Source organism: Melanerpes formicivorus, unplaced genomic scaffold (assembly GCF_026170545.1).
Source record: "Melanerpes formicivorus ecotype bairdi unplaced genomic scaffold, bMelFor1.0.p_v2 SCAF_2, whole genome shotgun sequence".
Taxonomy (NCBI): domain Eukaryota; kingdom Metazoa; phylum Chordata; class Aves; order Piciformes; family Picidae; genus Melanerpes; species Melanerpes formicivorus.
The window spans coordinates 41,964,471-41,988,268 of record NW_027142354.1 but is presented as its reverse complement, the minus strand read 5'-3'; the positions used below and the strand labels follow the sequence as shown (position 1 = coordinate 41,988,268).

The following is a 23,798-nucleotide window of genomic DNA, read 5'->3' as shown; positions in this document are numbered from 1 at the left end:
TTTCTGTCTAAAGGTAAGAGGCCAAATCACAAGCCTGGGCAAAACTACATCTAACTTTCTCTTGAAAAACTAGCTTCACAGAAGGCAAAGCCTCCCAGCAAGCTCAACACCCTGATGCAAGGGGAGCACAGCCTGCAAAGCCTTGCCTCTCTCTTACCATTTTCACCCCCTCGCCTCTGCAGAGGGCCTCGTAGATATCACGCTCCGGCAGGTAGTCGAGAGGCCTCTCGTAAGCACCGCTTTGCACCACCGGTTCTGTAGTTGGCATGGTCTTGTTTGACTTCTCTTTCTCTTCCTCCTCTCTCTCCTTCTCCAGCAGCTTCTCAAAGTACCGCAGATTGCTGCCTGCTCGCTCATGGGTACTGTCTTCATTGAGAAAGAAAAAGCCCAGCAGCAGTGATTCATGCAGCCTCAAGAACCCTTACTATAAACAAGTCTTAGTCTGGAGTCAGCAGGAATTCTCTCCCCTTCTTAAAGCACTACCAGCCAACCAAGAGGCACTGGCTCCAGTTTGCACTGAAAGCCAGCACTGAGAAGTTTGTCTGTGCAGAGGGGAGGTAGGCAGAGTCTGAGAGAACCTCTCAAAGGGAAGGCTGATCACAACACCTGCATCCCAGAGAGAAGGAAAGTAGACTTTCACCTCCATGTCCCTCCTGTGCTCTCAACTTCTACAGAATCATAGGATAGTTTCACTTGAAAGGGACCTTTTCAACAACCTTTAAGGGGCACAGCTAAGAGCTGGCTTTCTGTCTAAAGGTAAGAGGCCAGATCACAAGCCTGGACAGAACTACTGCTAATTTTCTCTTGAAAACACAGCTTCACAGAAGGCAAAACCTCCCAACAAGCTCAACCACCCTGATGCAAGGGGAACACAGCCTGCAAAGCTAAGCACTGCAAACTCCAACCACTCTACACTCTGCCAAGCCTGGGGCTAAACCACGTCCCTCATCACCACATCTCTGCAGCTTTTAAACGCCTCCAGGGATGGAGGTTCAACCACCTTCCTTGGGAGCCTGTTCCAGCGTTTGAGAATCCCTTCTAGTGAAGAAGTTTCTTCTAATGTCCAGCCTAAATCTCCCCTGCCCATTTCTGCCCTTGATGAGCAGACTATAGAGAGCTCATCTACTTGTTGCAGCCCTTTCCTCCACTGTACTTATCTATGCTGCACCACCACCACACTTTGACCAAGGACTGTGATGGAGTCCCAGCCACAGCCTGCAGTTCCAAAGCCCTCCTGCAAAATCAGGAAGCCAAGAGATGTGTATTAGCACTTAACAGTCCACCCACACATCCATCTGTGCATGTCTAGCACATGCTCATGATTCCTGCAGGATACCTCCTGTGTACATCAGTGGAACTATCATTAGAGGTTTATTAACAACATTGGTATGAGAGACATGGAACTGCTGGAGCAGGTGCAGAGGACCACCATGATGATCAGAGGGCTGGAGCACCTCTCCTATGGGGACAGGGTGAAAGAACTGTGGCTGTTCAAGCCAGAGAAGGCTCCAGAGAGACCTTATAGTGGTATTCCAGTACCTGGAAAGGGCCTACAAGAAATCTGGGGAAGAACTTCTTACAAGAGCTTGTAGTGATAGAACAAGGAGCAATGGCTTTGAGCTGCAAAAGGAGAGATTTAGATTGGAGATTAGGATGAAATTCTTTACAGTAAGGATGATGAGACATGGGAACAGGTTACCCAGGGAAATTATGGCTGTCTCCTCCCTGGAGATATTCAAGGCCAGGTTGGATGAGGCCTTGAGCAACCCAATCTAGTGGAAGGTTCTCATGATGGGGGTTTGGAACTAGATGATCTTTGAAGTCCCTTTCAACCCAAACCATTCTACAAATCAATAAAAACAGCATAATCTTTACCCAGCACAAGTAAGAAGGCACAATTCCCAGTGCTTTTAGACACCAGCACCTAGAACAGTCTCTTTCCCTTCTGACCCTCCCAAGCTTATTGTGTTTCTCTCATTTAAGTAACCCAGGAGGCCACTGAGGTCACCACTCAGAGCACAGGCTAATAGTGGCCAGATAAGGAAGTTGAGCCCAGAGGAGAGGAAGCTGCTACTCCCAGAGGGACTGCCAACTCTGTTCTGCTGTTTGGTGCTGATAAGAATTTGCATTCTGCTATCAGTGCAGAAGGAGCTAGACACATCCATACCCTTGGAGACTTCCATCTGAGTTCCAGTGCCTGCAGAAATTAGACAGCTATTTTTTTTCCAACAGAAAAGCTTCACCCACACTCAGGATGCAGCTAACATCTTAATCAAGAGCCACAGCTGATTAGAACACCATACAAATGCAGAACAGGAGATGACAACACTAAGTAGGGAGGCTAAACCTTTCCAGTGCAAGAAGCAGGCAGAGTCTTTATTTGTTTAGCTGAGAGAAAACTAGAAACAGATAGAACAGTCAAATAAATTAAAATCTCAAGCAGAGCATTCTTCTAGCATCAGAGTACCTGTGCTGAGGAGTAAGAGAAGAATATGCAAAGTCAGTTGGACTTCACAGAAGATACAGCACTCTGCCCAAATCTTCACTTAAGACAACCTCTAAACCATCTCTTCTCAGAGATGCTCCAGGCCTCTCAGCACCTTTGTAACCTCCACTGGACTCTCTGCAGTAGCTCCCTGTCTCTCTTGAACTGGAGAGTCTAGAACTGGACCCAGGACTCCAGATGTGGCCTCACTAGAACAGATTAAAGGGGGAAGATAACCTCCCTTGACCTTCTGGCCACACTCATCTGAATGCATCCCAGGAGACTATTGGCCTTCTTGGCCACAAGGGCATATTGCTGGCTCACAGTGAACTTGTGCACCAGCACTCTCAGATCCTTCTCTGCAGAGCTGCTTTCCTGCAGGTTAACCCCTCACCTGTACTACCTCATGTACAACCAAACTGGATTTCTCTTTTTTTTTCCCCCAAGACCTCTGCCTATTCCACATCATCTGGCAGGAGATGTTCCACTCAGCTCACCAGTACACATGGGCCATGACTGCTCTGGGCTCTGTTGCTGGCAACATTCTCCAGCACTAGAACAGGTGGGTGGCTTTTTCCCCCCTTACCAAGAGATATGAGGCGCCTGGTCAGCTCCATGGCTCTGTGTAAATCCCCAAACTGAAAAACAGCATAGCTGAGATAATCCAGGATCTCCACTTTGCTGACTGTTGTGTCCTCCCCCTCGTCGTGCTGTTTCAAGGCTTGCTCCATCCAGAGCACTGTGTGGTAGTAGTCCCCATCGTTGTAAGCAGTCTTCCCCATGCCAAAGCAGTCACCTACTGTCAAGGTGGATCTGTACTTTGTGCCTAAAAAAAAAAACCAAAGAGATATTTTTAAGCAATCCAAAAAGAAACATCTTTGTCTTCAAATACATGGGTCACACTGAGGAAATCACAAGGACATGATGGAACTGCTGGCACAGGTCCAGAGGAGTACCATGAAGATGATCAGAGGGCTGGAGCACCTCCCCTATGGGGACAGGCTGAGAGAGCTTGGGTTCTTCAGCCTGGAGAAGAGAAGGCTCCAGGAAGACCTTAGAACAGCCTTCCAGTACCTGAAGGGGGTGTAAAAAAAAAACTGGGAAGGAACCTTTTACAAGGACTTGTAAATAGGACAAGAGGGAACGGGTTGAAGCTTGAGAAGGGCAGATTTGGACTGGAGATTAGGAATTCTTTCCAGTGAGGGTGGCAAGACAGTGGAGCAGGTTGCCCAGGGAGGTTGTTGATGCCCCCTGCCTGGAGGACGAGACCTTGCTCAGCCTGGGCTAGTGGAAGGTGTTCCTGCTCACGGCAGGGGATTGGAGCTAGAGGATCTTTAAGTTCAGAAGGGAACCAAACCATTCTGTGATCTGTAAAAATTTCATCATCCAAAGGGCTTCTAGAAGACAATGCTTTGACAGTATTTGATTTTGGTTCTGCACCAAAATGATCACTTTCAGAATTAAAGCCCAAATTCTCTCATAGCTCTGTGGCATTATTCCTTTGGAAGCCAAGAGGAATTTAACACAGAAAGCAGTGTTAAGATCCTGTTGTAGTCAAAAGCAGAGCAGACTTAACAGCTTCACAGATTTCACTGTACCTACAAATTAACGCTGTTAAGATGATCAGAAGCCTAAGATAGGCGATGCAAATTTGTGCATAAGCAACCTGATGGTTATTTATACAAACAGGGTATCCACTGACTAACTGTGCACTGGTTTGGGTAGCTCCAGCTCAGCAGATGCACAGACAAGACTTCATTTTCAGCTCATTGTTAATAACCTAATTGTTAAGCACCAGAACTGTTTTGTCAGCTCATCTACCCACACTAGAATGAAGCCTATTCAGTTTGTAAACAGTGTGTGGCTAGCAAGCATAACCTGCTTCACTGAGCATCTCATGAGAAGCATCAACACACACTCATCAAGACTGCCAGAACTCTGAAGCCTCACAACACATCTCTGCACCTTCCAAAACATCTTTAGCAAAACCCATTAGTTACCATTTCCCAGAGAGAACAGAGTCCAAGCATGGTGGGGAGTTGGAAGGGACCTCTGGAGGTCATCCAGTCCAGGCTCCCTGCTAAAGCACAGCACCCACAGCAGGGTGCTCAGGATCACAACGTCCACATGGGTTTGGAATCTCTCCAGAGGAGGAGACTCCACAACCTCTCTGGGCAGCCTGCTCCAGGGCTCCAGCACCCTCACACCAAAGTTTCTCAAGTTGAAGAGAAACCTCCTGGGTTCTTGTTTGTGCCCACTGCCCCTTGTCCTGTCCTTGGACACCACTGAGAAGAGTCTGACCCCATCCTCTTGCCCCCCCACCATTTAGCTCTTGCTGGGCATTGATCAGATCCCCTCTCAGGCTGCCCTTCTGCAGGCCCAAACACTCTAGGGCTCTCAGCCTTTCCTCCTCAAAGAGGTGCTCCAGGCTTCTCAGCATCTTCGTAGCCTCCAGAGAGCAAAGTGCTTTAACTGATGCCTCAATGAAGACCACAGCAAGCAAGAACAGAGCCAAGCTTTGCAAGAACCATCAAGCAAGCAATTATGGAACATCACCTTCCCTTATTGGGGAGAGGAAGAACCAACAGCATTTACTTGCACAAGAAAATGTGTCCTCCTTTTTAGTTTTAGTGCAGTGATTATGAAAAAAGGAAGCATTTTCTTTTAAAAGAATTGTGCTGGAGCTGGTCAATGTAGACCTGGTAGGAACAGCCTCAAGGTTGTTCTCCAAGTGCCAAAGTAGATACACCCTCATGCACTTATGTCATATGGACATATTGGAGCACTGAGTCCAGTTGTGGAGCCCCTATTACAAGAGGGATATGGACATGCTGGAAGGTGTCCAGAGAAGGGCCATGAGGATGATCAGAGGGCTGGAGCACCTCTCCTGTGAGGACAGACTGAAGGAGTTGGGGCTGTTCAGTCTGGAGAAGAGAAGGCTCCGAGGTGACCTAATTGTGGCCTTCCAGTATCTGAAGGGGGCCTACAGGAAGGCTGGGGAAGGGCTTCTCAGGATCTCAGGTAGTGATAGGACTAAGGGGAATGGAATGAAGCTGGAGGTGGGGAGATTCAGGCTGGATGTGAGGAGGAAGTTCTTCACCATGAGAGTGGTGAAGCCCTGGAATGGGTTGTCCAGGGAGGTGGTTGAGGCGCCATCCCTGGAGGTGTTTAAGAGCAGGCTGGATGAGGCTCTGGCCACCCTGATCTATAGCTGGAGGGTTGGAACTAGATGATCCTTGTGGTCCCTTCCAACCCTGACTGATACTGTACTATGACTCTCAGCACCACGGTCCTATCTCACTACTAAAAACGGACTTTTGGGGAGAGTTTGAGGGTGTCACCACCTCCTTTTAACCTACCTGGCAGATTTCCACGAGAGAGAGTTTCAGGGTCCAGTTTGTAGGTGTCCTGCAGGCGCATCAGAGCCTTTGCTGCCCCAGTCTCATCCTCTTCAGTGGGAAAAAACTGCCGCTGAATTGTAAGATTTGCAATAAAGCCTTTGCAGCAAGAGGGAAAGATGTTACTGCCAAGGTCTACATAAATATCAGTACCAGATTAGTACAGAAGAGGAAACATCTGATTTGTTTGGGGAATTGAAGTTCAAATAAACCAGATTTAAAGCCTCTCATTAGGCTTTCAACTTATAAAACCCTTGCTGGCTGTTCCATTTTAAGAAACACAGCAAAAGATAAAGGAGAAGAACTAAACCCCTGCAGTTCTCTCCTGCCACACAATTACTAAAGCACAATGAGAATTTAATGAGCCTCATATTCCTGTAATGTCTCTTTCTGGCATTAAGACTTAATGGATTTCATCAGTTCCCTTGCAATATCCCCAGAGACAACTGCAGAGCACAGTACTGGAGAATCATTTCAGACACTACTCCAACCTGTAAAGCCACAAGAGCTTTTCACCTCTCAGCTCAAGTAAGAGACCCTGATCCAGGTTTCCATACATAGTGGTTGGACCTTACTAAGCAAGAGGCTTTCAAACCTGGCAAGTAAAACCAGGTGCCACTGAGAAATAAGATTAAATGTATTACACAAGCTTATTAAAGTTGGTGGGGCAGAGAGGGGGCAATCAGCTGAAGGAAAACCACCCAGCCACTTCCACTCATGCAGCAAACAGAACTGGAAAGAGAAGCTTTTAGAAACAGAACTGAAGAGAGAACAACTCAATAGAATCAAGCATTTTATTTCCATCTAGGAAGACTATTCCAAAAGGCAATAAAAATCTTGGCTGGAAAAAGCTTCCAAGTGTCTAAACTTGAACATATGCAGAAAGGGAAAACATGCAACCTTCTGCCCAAAACCATAGCCTCTCCTCCTTTATCTTCAAGGAGTTCAGTAAAAATAAACCTGTATTTGAAAAAATAAAAAACTAACTAGTGGAAGGAAATTCAAGCACACATTTTGACAATATGATGCAAAAGCAACAATTAGCGCTGGAAACATTTGATTTAGGACAGCTTTACAGATAGCAGTCGTGTATTACCCTGTTACCAACAGACTGACTGCAACATGTTCCAACTGTTTATGCTGGGGCTGGTAAGAGTTCCTTCATCAATTCACTCCACAGCTTATTTTGATCCTTAGCCATGTTAATCAGCAGACAAGATTTAAATATCACCAAGAGAAGCAGCAGATTGGGAAAGCAGATGAGTAAGCTCTTACATAAAGGAACACAAAGCTCTAGACTAGGTGTAAACACAGCTTTAGTCTGGCTTACTCTTCCCTTTTCCTCTAACAGCTTGTGCTGTAACAGGGATAAGAGAAAGAACTGGAGTCTTGAGATGTTTCAATGGCAAGTTTCACTCACTTGGGTAAGCAGGGAACAAGAGACCAAAGTTTCAAATCAACTTGGCAATACCATTTCAACCACAGTTGAGTTTGCAGCTTTCATGTTCCAAGGAGGACAAGCAGCTAAGTTGTAAGGTGACCTCCTCATCTCTGCTCCCCTGTAACTCCTTACCATTTGTTGTATCCTGAAGAACTAGGTTTTCCAGTTCCAGCCAGTCAGTATTCAAACGCTTCACCAGCTTATATGCATTGACAGGATGTGCCAGGTACCCTTCTGGATCAGAGGCTGATTTGCTAGTCAGAAGATCCATTTTTTCAGCCCAGCTGGAATCACAGAATCACAGCATATTAGGGGTTGGAAGGGACCTCTAGAGCATCTAGTCCAACCCCTCTGCCAAAGCAGAGCAAGCAGCACACACCTCAGTCTGAGAACAGTTTATGAACACCTCTTCCAACTGAAGTCACACTAATTACACAGCAAGAATCAACTCAGAGCTCCTTTCACCATCCTGATCAGCTTTCAAGGTTTCAACTTCACAAGGATAAAGTACAACTGGCTTCTCAACTACAACTCTTTTAGAAGTAATTTGTTTCCCTGCTTACTATTTGAAAGCTCAGTACAATGGGCAGGTATCTTGCTTGCAGTGAGTCTTAGCCATCAATTTTCAGCATAGAATCAATAAGGTTGGAAGAGACCTCGAGGATCATCAAGTCCAACCTGTCACCACAGACCTCATGACTACTAAACCATGGCACCAAGTGCCATGTCCAATCCCCTCTTGAACACCTCCAGGGACGGTGACTCCACCACCTCCCTGGGCAGCATATTCCAATGGCTAACAACTCTCTCAGTGAAGAACTTTCTCCTCACCTCCAGCCTAAACTTCCCCTGGCACAGCTTGAGACTGTGTCCTCTTGTTCTGAGTGCATACTGCACTTCAGAAAACAATGAGGTCACAGAATCCTGGAACTCTATGATTCTGCATGGATTGAACCGACATTCTCTTAACAACACTTGAGGAAAAGCAAAGCAACCTCCTCTTGGGGCTGTTTAGGCTGGGTGCCTCCAAAAAAGAAGCCACAGAGGAGATACCTCCAGTGTCTAGAGTGTCCAGCCTAGCAAGTGGACACAGGAAACTATTTCTACCCATAAATCCTGCACCCTTATAAATCTGGCTGCCAAGTTCTTGTCTTTCCTCTTTCTTTCCCTTCTGCTTCTACAGGAGAGAGAGACACTCCCTTCCCTGGTAACGATGGGGGAGTATCCCAGGCCTCTTTGGCCTGAGTAACTTTTTTTTTTGCCCTTGTGCAATCTTGGCCTGTTTAGGCCTAATGCCAGGGTATAAAGGGGGGCAGCTGAGGCCTGGCCAGCCTGAAACCAGCCTAGCAATGAGGGAGGGGGAAGAAAGAGCCCTGGTGGTTTTGGTGAACCCCAGGTGGGGAGAAGGGAAGGGTTAGGGTTTTTGATCTGGTGTAAAGGAACTTGTGTGTTAAGTTTAGACTGGGGATTTCTTTGAACTTTATATGCTTTGCTATGCTCACCACTATGCTTTGTAGTATATGAATTGCTTTCCCATTTAAACTTTCCATAACTATCCAATCCATTTGTATGAGCATTACTCTTTTGCTCCTACTGAAGCAACAGAGCAATCTGTCCCACTAAACTAGGACACCTCTTCACAAGGGCAGCTTATCAAGACATGAATGTTTGTGCACACAAGTGACAAAGGAGTTCCTATTTCCACTGCCCTGACCCCACCCTACACCCTCAAAGAGAGATCAAACTGCCACCTACAGCTGAGAAGCTGTTTGGGAAGCACGGCTCTCTTTAGAGGCACGCAGCTCATCTGAACCTGGCCCTCCTTTAGGCTGTTCTAGTGTCATGCCCCATTAGATATTACTTTCAGCTAGAGAAGTATTAACAAGCTTCCTGAGGGACACAGAAAATCTTGGTCGTCAGGCAGAGCCTTCCAAGGCATCTAAGCAAACAGGATAATGTCTGAGATGTGCTGTCAATGGGCCAGTGACTGGAGAACAAGGCAGGAGAGGTGTCCCTGAGGGCAAAGCCAACATGGGAAGGATGGCAGGGATTTAGGGTGTGCTCCACTAAAAGCAACTGGCACACTTCACCCTTGTAAGCAGCACTGATGCTGTGAAACAAAGCATGACACTCACAGGTGTTTGACTCATATGGACAAGACTCCTCTGGCATGAGTATTGTCTTCTCCACAGGAGCAGTGTGACACAAGGACAGAAAAGTGGAAGAGCCCAGCCAACAACATCTTCTAAACAAGCAAAGACTAAACACCACCTAAAACAAGGTTCCCTCTCTGCAGGCTTAGGGGAATAAACACAACCAAATTACCATCTCTGGGCTCACTACAGTGAACTACTGAGGAAATGCCAGTAAAGCCTAGCAGCAAAGTGGTGACACAGGTGTGGTGGCACTGAACACAGACAAGCCATTGTGACACTCTTATGCAAGAATAACTCTCCCCTTACCTTTTAATCTGAGCAAGCTTGCTCTCTTCTGCTTGGATATACTGCTTTAAAGACTGCACCAAGTCTTTCTCTGCATAAATCAGGTCGGTCATTTGGCCTAAAATATGAGCAAGAGTTAATCACACCTCAGCAAGGGAACCATTTCCAGCAGCAGAGGAGACAGATCACACATAGAACAGACAAGTTAAGGGTACCTACTTCAATGACTAACCCACAGAAGCTAGACCCATGGCATTTAAATCCTCCAAGAGGCTAGTGAAATTCTAACTTCAAGACCTCTAAGATCAAGTTCAACCATCAACCCAACACCACCATGACCATTAAACCATGTCACACATGTCCACACATTTCTTGAACTCCTCCAGGGATGGTGACTCCACCACCTCCCTGGGCAACCTGCTCCAATGCCTGAACTACTCTTGCAGGAAAGAAGTTCTTCCTTATCTCCAACCTAAACCTCCCCTGGCACAATTTCAGGCCATTTCCTCTCCTCCTATCACCTGACACTTGGGAGAAAGAGACCAACTCCCACATGACTCCAAGCTCCTTTCAGAGAGTTAGAGGGCCAGGTGGTCTCCCCTCAGCCTCCTTTTCTCCAGGCTGAATAACCCCAGGTCCCTCAGCTGCTCCTCTCCAGCCCTGTTCTCCAGGCTCTTCATCAACTTCATTGCACTTCTCTGGACCTGCTCCAGCTCCTCAATGTCCTTCTCGGAGTGAGTGGCCCAAACCTGTGGCTTCACTGTGACCCTTCCACTGCCTCTGAATTACTTTTTAGCATTACAGTTGTAAGGAAGACCAGCAAAAAAGATTTGACACTAATTGAGTCAAAGCAATGAAAGACCCAAACAGTTGCCAAAGCATCTGCTCTACATATGGCTACAGATTAGGTCACACCAATAAATTGTCTAATTGTTGGCATCACTTGAGACCACAGCTTTTCAGTATGGGTAACTGTGGAAACAACCTAAGAGGAGGTACAGGGGAATTTCAGACTCATGTTTAGAGAGTCACACACACACTCTCCTGATTAGCAGCAGTGGAACTTGCCAGCCTGTCAATCCTAATTGCTGTGACAAACTCTGCTTCTCAAAGACTGGATGAGATTTCTAAGTGCAGCCACAGCTTTAGTTTCAGCATTCCAAAGTAATTATGAGTGAGGCATGATTAAGCAGATGGAAGTCAGCAGGCAGTGCTATTTCCAGTTAGGAGAAGTTCAGGAATAGGTAAGTGTAGAGAAAAGGTGATCCCTCACAGTAACTCTGTACAACAGCTGTTTAATTTAGAGGAAAATAAAAAGAGAAGCAAATAATGCACATGGAGCTAAGAAGTGTTCTGGTGATTCCAGAGCACAGGAGCAAGTGCAGGAGGGTGGCAGTGGAACTCTTGAACCCTTCCACACAGCACTGCAAAGTAAACCATGGGGAGTTTTGAATTTTGTCTTTTCAAAACAGAGTTCCATGGACCTCAAAGCACAGCCCAGAGAGCAGCCTGTTGAAGTTAATCTCTAATATCACTAATAGGGGGAACTAATGAAGACTTGTAAGGCAGAACAGCATGAAGGAGGTAGAAAAGCAGCTTTTCCTAGCCATGGAGTTACAGAAAAGACCTTTAAGACCAGAGTCCAACTGTTAACCCAGCACTGCCAGGTCACCACCAAACGAGGTTTCTCAGCACTACACCTACACAGCTTTGAAATCCCTCCAGGGATAGGGACTCCAGCATTGCCCTGGGCAGCCTGGGCCTGGCCTTGACAACTCTTTTGGGGAAGAAATTGCTCCTCATGCCCAACCTAAGCCTCCCCAGTGCAACTTGAGGCTGTTCCTTCTCATCCTGTCACTTATTCCTTGGGAGAAGAGACCAGCCTCCACCTACACCTCAGGGAGTTGTAGAGAGTGAGGAGGTTTCTTCTCTTCAGCCTCCTTTTCTCCAGGCTGAACCACCCCAGTTGCCTCAGCTGCTCCTCACCAGACCTGTTCTTCAGACCCTTCAACAGTTTTGTTGCCTTCTTCTGGACCCACTCTACCACCTCAACGTGAAGAGCCTAAAACTGAACACAGTATTTAAGATGCAACCTCGCCAGTGCCGAGTACAGGGGAACAATCACATCTCTGCCACTGCTGACCACACCAGTGCTGAGCCAGGCCATGATGCTGTAGGCCCTCCTGGCCACACTCTGGCTCATCTTCAGCCAGCTGCAGACCAACACCCCAGGGTCCTTTTCCACCAGGCAGCTTTTCAGCCACTCCTCCCCAAATGCAGACTGTGTTTGATAGGGCCAGCTGAAGCAAGCCACAGGCTTCAGCTGGGCAGTTTGGGCAATCACATTAGCTGCAGCACAACACCACACCTTGGTTCTTTCCATACCTATGGAGGTGAAGAACTCTGCCTCTGTGTGCCAGATCAAGGAAATAGAGGGAAAGAACAGCAACTGCAGCCACCACTTCATCTTCCAGATAGCTCAACCCTGTAACAAATTAAATGGAAAAGTAGTAAACATTAACTTAGAGGGGAAAAAACCCAAACACATGCCCCACAAGGCATTAATCTTCAATCATTTCACACTCATGAAAGTGCACAGACTCACAGAATGGTTTGGGTTGGAAGGTACCTTAAAGACCATCTAGTTCCAACCCCTGCCAGGGGCAGGGACACCTTCCACTAGACCAGGTTGCTCAAGGCCTCATCCAACCCAGCCTTGAACACCTCCAGGGATGTAGCCCATGGAAGGCCTACGTGGCAGAAGTAATGGAAGCAATACATTCTCCACAGGGTGAGGACAAGTTCTTCTGCAAGGGCAGCAAAATGCCTTCCACATCATGCATAACCCCAGCTGGAAATTAGAAGTCCTCAAAGGTGTCTTATATTCCAATAAAAACAGAGGTCTAAATGAACTGGTCAGACTTGCAGCATGCTGTGACATTCAGTCCTATAAAAGCTGTCCAGAAGTACAAAGAGTGAGAAGGCCAAAAGGAGAAGCAGAGCATTTTGTAGTGTGGAAGTGGCAGCGACGTCTGGAAAAGCTGAAAGTGAAATTTCCAGCTCTGCTTATTCAAGAGGCATCATCCCAACACATTGACCTCTGGGCACAGCACTCATGACTTCTGGTTTCAAAGCTGTGTCTGCTACAAAGCCCAGCCCCTGGAGATGGAGCCTGAGAGCTGACCGTTGCATTTCTAAGAGTGGAGCCCAGCAAGGTCATGGAGGGGAGGCCACGCTGGCAGGCAATTTAAGACAAGTAAACTGAGGGATGCCAGGTCCCCACAAAAGAGCCTCCTGGGAGCTGCAGTTCTTTTGGTTGATCTTATGGCCAGGGCTGACTCTGCCAGGGAATTTATGAGGAGCCTGCACTGCACTGGTATCAACCCAATGGCTCAAACTGGAGCTGCTTGTTCATGGAGCAGGAACTCCATCCAGCAATGCATAAGCACTGCTGTTCCAACACAGGGCTCACAACACCCACATGCTGGGTCAAAAGTAAGATGACAACTGTTCAGCATAATCCATGAAGCAATTGCTCTTTTACACTACCCAGTTGGGTGAACTGGTGGCCAGTGGCAACCCTCCCTTGGCACAAACACATTAAACAACATGGAGCTATCTGGGGCAAAATGGAATCACTTAAATCTGATGAGAAAGGTGGATGGATGGGAGAAGGGAAGGGAAAAATCCCTAGAATGGTTTGGATTGGAAGGGTCTTTTAAGATCATCTAGTTCCAAAGCCCTGCCATGGGCAAGGACACCTTCCACTAGACCAGGTGGCTCAAGGCCTCATCCATTGTGGTATTAAACACATCCAGGCACGAGGCATCCACTTCTCTGGGCAACCCACTCCAGCACCTCACTACTAAATAAATGGTACATCCCAAAATTTCAGGCAGTGCAGCAAGCAACAAAGTTATTGAAAGATAATTCTAAGCCAACTCTGGCTGATTTCCTCCTCTGGGCTCCACATCTGCCTGCACAACACAAGACCGAAGGTGAAAGGTGGATGTTGCCCTTTCCTTCTGGGTTTTCCAAGCCCACAGCATGATAGAGGCCCTCACCCTCAGCTGACCTCACTGGTGCCATGGACACAAACACCAAACAAACCCTCAGTGATAGCACAGCGACAGCTCAGTGCTGACTAAAGACATGACTACCCAGCAGAGAACAGAGCTGCTTCCATCACGTGGCAAGAGGATTGTTTTCAAATCATTCTGCTGACTGCTTTCAAAGACTACATGAGGAATCAGAAACATTTCCCACAGCAGCCTGCAGAGCATGAGTAAGCAGGAAAACGTCTCTCGGCATCACAAGCAGCCTTCTCCTTTCCCTTTTCTGCTTCTCACCCCCCCTGCAAACCACATATTCCCAAACTGCTCGTTGCAGTCGGTTCAGAACTCATCCAGGGGAAACGTGAGAACTGAGCAAAGCTGAATGAATCGTCCCACACTGAGGTCTGCCAACACCCAAAGCCACAATAAATGATGTAGCAGAAGGCACAGCAAGGCAGGAGCACTTGGGAAGTACATTAATTTGGATCTATTAAGCCAGCACTGCCCATCTGCAGAGTCTGTCATTGTTTCACGGCATGGTTTTCTTGGATGCACTACACAGCCTGGCAAAACAATTACAAGGGAATTTTCCAGTTAAAACAACACAAGCCTACACTTTCCACCCTGCACCTCCCCACCATGTTCTCCCATGGCTGAGGATATCTGCCAAGAACACTTAAAACAGTTAGCAGCTTGTCTTTATAGTAGATCCCTCACAGCTTCGCCAGCCTACTCAGATTTACTTGAGTCAATAAACAGACAGCTCAGTAAACAGAGGAGCAGCTCTCCCTTCAACAAGCAGGACACCTGGCTGCAGCCCTCTCAAGTTGTTTGTACACATTCGTCTCACAGCTGTTACTGGGGAAAGCAGCAGGAATAATGAACTACAGGAGGCTGGGCATGCTGGTGGAACCATGCTCCTGGACTGCACAAGCATGTGTGCTTACTCACATGTATGCATGCCCACACCACCATCTGCTGACAGAGAAGGTAAGAGGCAGAAGGGACATCAGCACCTTCTACCTCCACCAGGAAGGAAATATTCATAAACCTAGTGTGGCTTTGTCAGAACAGGAGGACTGAGTTACACAGAAATGGCAGATGAGAAGTCTGTCTGTGTAGGACAAACACCACCTTCATTCCTGGCTTTTTTTCAGGGGCATCTTAGACTCTTAGAATTGTTTTGGTTGGAAAAGACTTCCAAGACCATTAAGTCCAACCTTGAACCCATAGAAGCTAGATCCATACAGGCCTGGCATTTAAATCCTTCAAGAGGCTGGTGAAATTCCACCTTCAAGACCTCTAACATCAATTCCAACAGTCAGCCCAACACCACCATGACCATTAAACCACGAGCCCAAGTGCCATGCCCACACATTTCTCTATTACCTCCAGAGATGGTGACTCTACCACCTCCCTGGGCAGCCTGTTCCAATCCCTGACCACTCTTGCAGCAAAGAAATTGTTCCTCATACCCAACATGAACATCTTCAGCACAATTTCAGGCCATTCCCTCTCATTATATTATCTGATGCTAGGGAGAAGAGACCAACCCTCACCTGGCTCAAACATTCTTTCACATTGTTGTAGAGAGCCAGAAGGTTTTCCCTCAGCCTCCTCTTCTCCAGACTAAACAACTCCAGTTCCCTCAGCTGCTCCTTATCAGCCCTGTTCTCCAGACCCTTCACCAGCTTTGCTGCTCTTCTCTGGACCCTCTCCAGCACCTCAATGGCCTTCTTGGAGTGAGTGGCCTGAACCCAAATCCATTATTCAAAGTGTGGCCTCACTAGTCATCTTCAAATGATGAAGGCATCAATGCTGGACAGGTGAATTTTGAACTTTTAAGTGAGAATAGTGAAATGCCTCAGCAGCAGATTGAGCAGAGCCACTGGGCTCAACCCCGCCTTGTGCTGCAAGATCCTCCACAGCAGATAATTGTGTCTTCAGCTGGGGCTACTGAGATGGCCCAGGACAATACAGGAACTGGCCCAGCTCATCAGGCTACATCAATTGTGATTAGCACAAGAATCCTACTGCCACTTGTACCCCCAAGAGGAGCACTTCCACCACTGCTTCACTTGTTCAGGAGAAAAGGAGGCTGAGGGGAGATCTTCTGATTTGCTACAACTACCTGAAAGGTGGTTGGATCCAGGTGGAGGTTGGCCTCTTCTCCCTAGTAAGAAGTGATAAGATGAGAGAAACAGTCTCACATTGCACCAGGAGAGGTTTAGGCTGGGCACTAGAAGAAAATTCTTCAATGAAAGGGTTCTCAAAGACTGGCACAGGCTCCCCAGGGAGGTGGTTGAATCCACATCCCTGGAAGTGTTTCAAAGACACAGATGTGGGACTCAGGGCCATGGTTTAGCCCCAGACTTGGTAGAGAATGGTTGAACTCAAGCATCTTAAAGGTACTTTCCAACAGAAACAATTCTTTGAGACCATTCTCATTGAAGCAAGAACCTGTTACAGACTCCTAGAATGGTAGAAGTTGGAAGGGACCTCTGGAGAGTCTAACTTGCTCCCACAATGCTTGGTAGAGCTTAACTTCTCTGCACACAAGTAACATTTACTGCTTTACTCCTCTCCTTCCCTTAACTGTGCCCAGCCAGCAGAGCTATAAAGCTAACCAAATGGATATTGTACAAACACTTCTTTGGAGTGCAAGACCTCAGTGAATCACTGCTCCCACTGGAAAGAGTGCTGTCAGAAATCAGGAACACTGGCAGAAGGAAAAAACACTCTAGACAAAACAGACCAGGATGGAATTTTCCTCCCCAAGTTAGACTGAATTCTCTAGTAAATGAGCTTTCTAAGAATTCTTAATCAAGAAGATGTGAAAGCATGGATCTAATATACACAAGTTGCTTGCACAACTACCAGGGCTGTCAGTTTCTCACCCACTCTTACTTTCATATCCATTCATAGGGGATTTGAGAGCTCTTAGCTGACAGCACTCAGTGCCAGTTCACATCCAGCTCTTGAACCACCAGCACCCCTCAGCACTCCTCTCCAGCCTGGACTGGTACCAGGGATTGCCCCAGCCTAAGTGCAGAACTTGGCCTTGTTAAACCTCAAAGCTCACACAAGCCCACATCTGTAGCTTGCCCAGGTCCCTCTGGATGACATGCCACCCATCTCATCACTGCTGGAAGAGCTGCTTCCATATCTAACTAAATTTAAAGCATCATGGTGAAATCTAAGCAGCAAATGACAGCTTCAGAATCACCTAAGACCAAAGACAGGTTCTTAGCTCAGACAGTAGAGGCCCACATGCCAGGCTCTGAAGACTGGTCTGTCCTCCACTAGCAAGCTGAGGTTGGACTCTTGGATCAGGCAGGTTTGTTCGGGGTTTCTCCACATGCCAGTGCTTTCCACACAGTCTTCCTGTGTGCAGACAGTGAGAACTGCTCAACTGACTGCAGCTGGCTTCATCCCCTTCCCCCTCTGAAAACAGTGGAGCTTCAAAAGCAGGCAACAACTTGCTATCAGTCTTCATGGCTGTAGATAAGGTTCAGATTACACTTCACTAGAAAACAGTGCAAACAAAAACCTGCTTATATATTTTTAGAGCCAAAAGATGGGCTGAATTGTAAACAGATTTTCAGGATGTTGCCAAGGAAGAGCTTCTCTCACTACCTCTAAGAAAAGCAACCATAAAAAGAAGCTTGTAGCAGCATTTCAAGTCTTGCAGATTAGTCTGAGACATGAGCCAGGAGCTGTCTGACATGATGGCAGCTCTGAAAAGTGTTCTAAAACTATTAAGTACTAAGGAAACCATTTTAACCTAGGAATTGCCTAATTCAAACCTTCCCCTTTGGCTGAATAGTTTAAACAAGTAATTCAAGGCCAAAAATTCATTAGCCACATGAAGTCAGATGCTCCCAACATTCAGCCAGTCCCCTTACCCAAAGAGCTTTGGATCTGAAGATCTGTCAGTGCCCCACTCTGACCACACTGCCATATTTTTGAACCTTATGTTAGGATTATCACTCTCCACAGCTGCCTGAAAGATTGAAGCCATGTTGGGGTTGGTCTCTTCTCCCAAGGAACATACAACAGGTCACGAGGAAACAGCATCAAGTTGTGCCAGGCAAGGTTTAGGTAGGATATGAAGAACAATTTCTTCCTCAAAAGGGCTGTGAAGTCCTGCAAGAGGCTGCCTAGGGCAGCAGTGGAGTCACTACCCCAGAGGAATTGAAAGCTCTGTAGATGCAGTGCTGAGAAACATGGTTCAGTGGTGACTTGGAAGTGCTAGGTTAATGGTTAGACTCTGTTTTAAAGGTCTCTTCCAACCAAAACAATTCTATGACTCACACCACCAGCACTACAGCATGCAGCTAGTCACCTTGCTACAAACAGCCTGCTCTCAGTGCCCCCCCAAGGCAGACACCAAAGACATTGTTCCTTTCCCTGCCTCCTCACAAGTTCTCCTCTCTCCCTCAAGTAACTGCTTCCCAACTCTCCCCTCCCCATACACGTTGGATCTATTGCTCAGAGCAGATCATGCCAACAGCACTACCCTTCTTGCCAAAGGGTTTAAATGTGCATCTGAAAACAATTATAATTGCCTAGCAAATAACACAGGATGATTGCCTGGTGCTTTGCAAGGAGAGCCAAAAGGAAAGGAGGAAAAGCTGTTCATCTGCACGCTTTAACGAGGACACAGCACATCCACGCACAACTGCATCTGCTGCTTCTAAAGCAGAATGGCTGCTGGTATCCTTTGTTAGGATAATAATCTAGAAGCTATCATCATTTTGATTGGCTCCCAACAGCTTTCCTAAAAACCCACAGCAAAGAATCTTTCTTCCACATTCCAGCAGGCAGCAAAATTCATGCCCAGGAGATCTGCCTGCATCTTACTCCACAGCATCTGCAAACTCATCCCATATGAAGCAGCCTAGAGACAAATCAAATCTCACCCTGCTTGTGAAGATAGCACAGCAAATATTGCTTGTTCTCTTCCCACTGGAACTTATTTTTTGAGCATTAGAATTCAAGCTGCATTTTACTGTGCCAAGCCCAGAATCTCAGTGCATTGTGATACTTAGCATAACCTTCCATACGCTTGTACAGCATTAATAAAATCTTCCTGTTCAGAGATTTTAATATAAAAAGGTGTACTGTCAGGGGAGTGTTTCAATTAATAACACCACTTTAAAATCCAACATTCTCTCAGAGATCAGAGTCACAGAATAGCAGAGGTCAGAAAGGGCCTCTGGAGATCATCCACTCCAACTTCCTGCCAAGGCAGGTTCACCCAGAGAAGTCCACAAAGGAACATGTCCAAGTGGGCTTTGAATGTCTCCAGAGGAGGAGACTCCACAACCTCTCTGGGCAGCCTGCTCTGGTGCTCCAGCATCCTTAAATTGAAGAAGCTCCTCCTCATGTTTAGATGGAGCTTCTTATGTTCAAGCTGGTGCTTGTTACCCCTTGTTCTGTCACTGGGCACCACTGAAAAAAAAAAAAGACTGGCAATATCCTCCTGACACCCACCCTTTAAGTATTGATCAGTATGGATGAGATCCCCTCCCCCCAGTCTGCTCCTTTCCAGACTAAACAGCCCAAATTCTCTCCATCTTTCCTCATAAAAGAGATGTACCAGTCCCCTAACCACCTCTGTAGCCCTTTGCTGTACCCTCTCCAGCAAGCCCCTGTCCTTCTTGAAGATGTGGGGTTTGACACTATTTAAGATCACCCTAGAGCATACCCCCACCACACTCAGCATTCTCATTCCTCAGACATATAGAAAACCATACCCCAAAATCAGAAGTAGTCAGAGGAAAAACATCCCTGTTTACAGCTTGCTGCTTGGGAAGTTTGCCAACATGCACAGCATGGAAATTCTAAACAGGCTGGATTCCTGACTTAAACCTCGACTGCAAGACTGCTTACGCCAAGTGGCAAGCCACGCTCCCTCTGCTGTTAGTGGCTTTGAAATGCATTCTCATACTCGCAGCTCACAGCTCCTGCTTCTCAGAGCAGGATTAGCTACATTTAAAAATATAGAAAGAATTTTAAGAAATTATGGCACAAGCAAGAAGCAGAAGTTTTGTGTTAGCGTCACAGCAATGCCCATTCACAACTGCTGGCAAAAGATCAGTGGCGGTTATTGGTTGCTATATACATTTACAACATACCTGTGGGACTATTGCCGTGGTCCTTAATACCAGGAAGCTGAAGTACTACCCTGGTGAAGATGGCTGTGCTGGCCTTTCAGATCAGCTTCACTCTCACAGAGTGCCTATAAAATTAAGGGGTGTGGCATTTTATTACAGAAACCTTCTCTGGGAAAGCCTAGAATCATTAAAGTTAGAAAAAAAAACCTCTAAGATCATCCAGTCCAACCTTCTAGCCAACACCTCCATGACCACTGGAGCATGTCACGTAGTGCCACGTCTAATCATTTTCTGAACACCTCCAGGGATGGTTACTCCACCACTTCTTCAGGTAACCCATTCCAATGCCTGCCCTGAGAAATAGAGGTGATCCCTGGCTGGGAATACCAACCACCACAAGCTAAACAGCTCCAAACATAGCCCTCATTTACACATCCTCCTTCCTCTTTGCTTCCAGGTTAGAAGGATATCCTTTGCTGCCCAAAATAAAGTTACCCCTGTTCTGTTACAAGCATGGTTTGCATTACTATGACACAGCAAGCTGCTGTGTCCCAGCTGAGCTGTGATAATACTCCAGGGAGCGCTTTTATTTTGGATCTTCCACCTAGGCTTTGATTTCTGCATCACACCGCCCAGGCTATCTGTTCTCCTGCCTTATCACCCCACCTCAGCTACACATGTGTGCTCTGACTAAGAATGCACAGATCTCAGGTTAAAATAAAAGGAGACAAGGGTAGAACATGTGAGGTTTGAACGCCTTTATGTAGCTGAAGAGATGCCCTGCTCTGCCTACAACAGGCTGGAAGCACACACCGGGGCAGCGAATGCAGCTGACACTCAGTAAGCTTCCCAACAGCAGCCTCATCCAAACGCAAAGGGCACAGAAAAGGACAACGAGCCCTTACACGTTTTTGGCAGTGATGGTCCTTTCAACATGTTTACCCCATCTGGAGCTTCCCCCCCTCTGCCCCACCAAAGCTGCCATTCTCCGTCAGATACCACAGCCGGGAGAAAGGACACAGACCCCCTTCGGGGGGGACTCTGCGAGCCCCGGCGGGGCTGTAAATCCCTGGAGGGGGACACAGCGAGCTCTGAAGCAGCTGTGAGCCCTGGGGGTGTGGAGGGACGCTTCGGCGCCTAAATGGACTGTAAGTGCTAAGGGGACGGACACCCTGAAGGGTCTGCACGCCCCGGAGGCACTAAGAGCGCTTGGGAGTGTGGGGACTGAAAGCCCTCAGCGGGGACTCGCCCTGGCTGCACCCCACGGTCCCTCAGCGCTGAGGAACAGCTTCACCTGCGGCCGCAATGCCTTCCCTCACCCTGCCCTCCCCGCAGACCCCCCGCCCGGCTCACCGGCAGGACGCAGCTCCGCTCGCCGCGCTTCTAGAACCGCCCCGGCCCTTCCAGCCGCGCCACCGCCTGGCGCCCCGCCCCGGCTCCGCTCCTATTGAGCCGCCGCCACGTTTGAAGCCCTGCCCCGCGCCCCGCCTCTCCTGCCGTAGTACCGCGAGGAGCGGCGCACGCCCCGGCCCCGCGCTCGGGACCCCGCCAGGCGCCCCTCCGGCAGCCCCGCGCGGGAGCGTGGTGGTGGCCGTGACTGGAGCTGAGGTGTTGGCGGTCACAAGCGGTTCCACAGAGGAGTGGAACACCAGCCCTAAACACACGTTTTCCGGGGAATGGCTGAGGGAACTGTGGGTTATTCAGCCTGGAGAAAAGGAGGCTGAGGGGGGACCTCACTGATCTCTGCAAGCCCCTGAAAGGAGGTGGGAGTGAAGTGGGGTCGGGCCGTTCCCACGTGCAACAAGTGAGAGGACAAAAGGAAACCGCCCCAAGTTGTGCGGGGCGGGGGTTAGGCTGGGGGTTAGGAAATACTTCTTCCCAGAAAGGGTTCTCGGGCACTGGAACAGGCTGTCTAGGGAGGTGGCTAAGTCACCGTCCCTGGAGGTGTTTAAAAGGTGTGCAGACCTGTGTCCGAGGGATGTGGGCTAGGGCTGGTGGCTTAGCAGCAGTGGTGGCATCGTGAGCTCTAGGCAAGCAGTTGGACTCGGTGATCTCAAAGGTCTCTTCCAAACTCAACAGTTCTGTGGCTCTGACTCTATGAAACACCACCTGAAGAACCTTTTTGTTCTCTAAACACTCTGCCTGCCCAGCTCTGAAAGCATTCCCTGTGGGCTGCCTGTTCCTGGGGCTCAGCGAGCAGCAGCTGGGGTATCCCTGTGGCCCCACATCTGCTGTAGGCCTTAGGCAGCTGGGAGAAGGAGGGAAATCAGAAGATGCTCCTGTGCTGGAACATGCAAGCAGGGTGTGACAGGACGAGGAGGAACAGCCACTCTCCATGCTGGCAGCAGTGGCCTGAGCCCCGCTGTGGCTCATGGGGTCATGGCACACCTTGGGGTGGGGATGTACTCACTGACAGGCGTGGACAGAGATGAAATAAAGACAGCAAAGATCATTTCCCCAGCTCCTCTAATTTACTTACTTTTTCCTATGCCAACCAGTATTCACGCCAGCTTGGAGCGACCATCATCATTATTGTTTGTTGTTCTTGGAAAGGAGGCCACAAAAAATGATGGGAGGGCTGGAAGCCCTCTGCTGTGAGGCCAGGCTGAGAGAGCTGGGGTTCTTCAGCCTGGAGAAGGGAAGGCTTCAAGGAGACCTGGTGGTCTTTCAGTACTTAAAGGGATCAGAAATCTGGGGACAGACATTTTAGCAGGGTCTGTTGTGACAGGACAAGGAATGATGGTTTAAACTAGAAGAGGGAGATTTAGACTGAATAGAAGAGATCTTTCCACTGATGGTGTTGAGATTGTGGCCCAGTTTTCCCAGAGAGTTGGGAGGTGCCCCATCCCTGGAACCATTCCAGGTCGGGTTGTCTGTGGCTCTGAGCAACCTGCTCTAGTTGCAGATGTCCCTGCTGCCTGCAATAGAGGTTGGGCTAGATGACCTTTGAAAGTCTCTTCCAACCCAAAGCATTCTATGATTCTACAACTCTGTGATTCAATGACTTTATGATTACAAATCATTGTGACAATTAGCAAAGAAAATAACATCTTTCCAACATTCAACAGAGTCAGAAACCAGGTAGACCATACAAGGCACCCGGAACAAGCTACCTCTTGCTTTTCAGACTCACTACACCATCACAAGTCCAGTCACTGTGACTGCAAAAGCAAGGTTTGGGGAGATGACTCACTGTTTCAGAATCCATAAGGAAAGCTGAAAAACAGGGAAATAAGTAACATGAGGGTGCATCTGCTAATATTATAAACCATAATAAGAGGGTCTGGCTGTCCCTGTCTCCAGAACATCCCAGCAGAGCTCCATATGCTGCACATACATCCACTGTGTGCAGTGACATTTACTTGGGTGAAGTTAGTTTCCATCATACATTTAGGAAAGATTGCATTAGTGTCAAGGAAAGAAGCAATCTGTAAGGCTGTGACGGCGCTAAAGGTATTAGCACATTTTAGAGGCTCTGAAAACAACATTAATCTCCAGAGGCAATGGTGTGACTCAGAGCCAGGTTTCTTATTCAATTCTGATGCTTCTTTTTTTAACTCATTTTTATTACAGACTTTTTGCTCCTGTGTTATGGAGAAGCAGGATTTATTTATTTATTTAGCCCCTCTGTTTTAGTGGAAAGGACTAAAAATGTGTATGTAGAGGGGACAAAAGAGCACAGGAATCTGCCTTTGCTCCTGTGAACTGCAAAATTGTTAGGGTTGGAAGGGACCCTAAGGATCATCTAGTTCCAATCCCCCTACCACGGGCAGGGATACCCTCCACTAGATCAGGTTGCCCAGAGCCACATCCAACCTGGCCTTAAAAACATCCAAGGATGAGGCTTCCTTCCTGGGCA

The 23,798-nt window shown here is 47.7% G+C and overlaps 1 protein-coding gene across 4 annotated transcripts in view; it reads right to left on the bottom strand.

The window, feature by feature from the left end:
* The window catches only part of P4HA2 (prolyl 4-hydroxylase subunit alpha 2), a 37,092-nt gene extending 15,716 nt beyond the window's left edge, over positions 1 to 21,376 (bottom strand). For all 4 annotated transcript variants that reach the window (XM_068158101.1, XM_068158083.1, XM_068158080.1 and 1 more), the window contains exons 1-8: positions 21,293 to 21,376; positions 19,961 to 20,064; positions 12,151 to 12,250; positions 9,787 to 9,883; positions 7,457 to 7,608; positions 5,845 to 5,982; positions 3,072 to 3,311; positions 158 to 366 (exon numbers count right to left, since the gene is read on the bottom strand). In XM_068158101.1, coding sequence (XP_068014202.1) covers positions 158 to 366; positions 3,072 to 3,311; positions 5,845 to 5,982; positions 7,457 to 7,608; positions 9,787 to 9,883; positions 12,151 to 12,232 — 918 coding nt within the window. In that variant the 5' untranslated portion in view covers positions 12,233 to 12,250; positions 19,961 to 20,064; positions 21,293 to 21,376. The remainder of the gene's footprint in view (positions 1 to 157; positions 367 to 3,071; positions 3,312 to 5,844; positions 5,983 to 7,456; positions 7,609 to 9,786; positions 9,884 to 12,150; positions 12,251 to 19,960; positions 20,065 to 21,292) is intronic.
* Between the last annotated feature and the right edge of the window lie 2,422 nt (positions 21,377 to 23,798).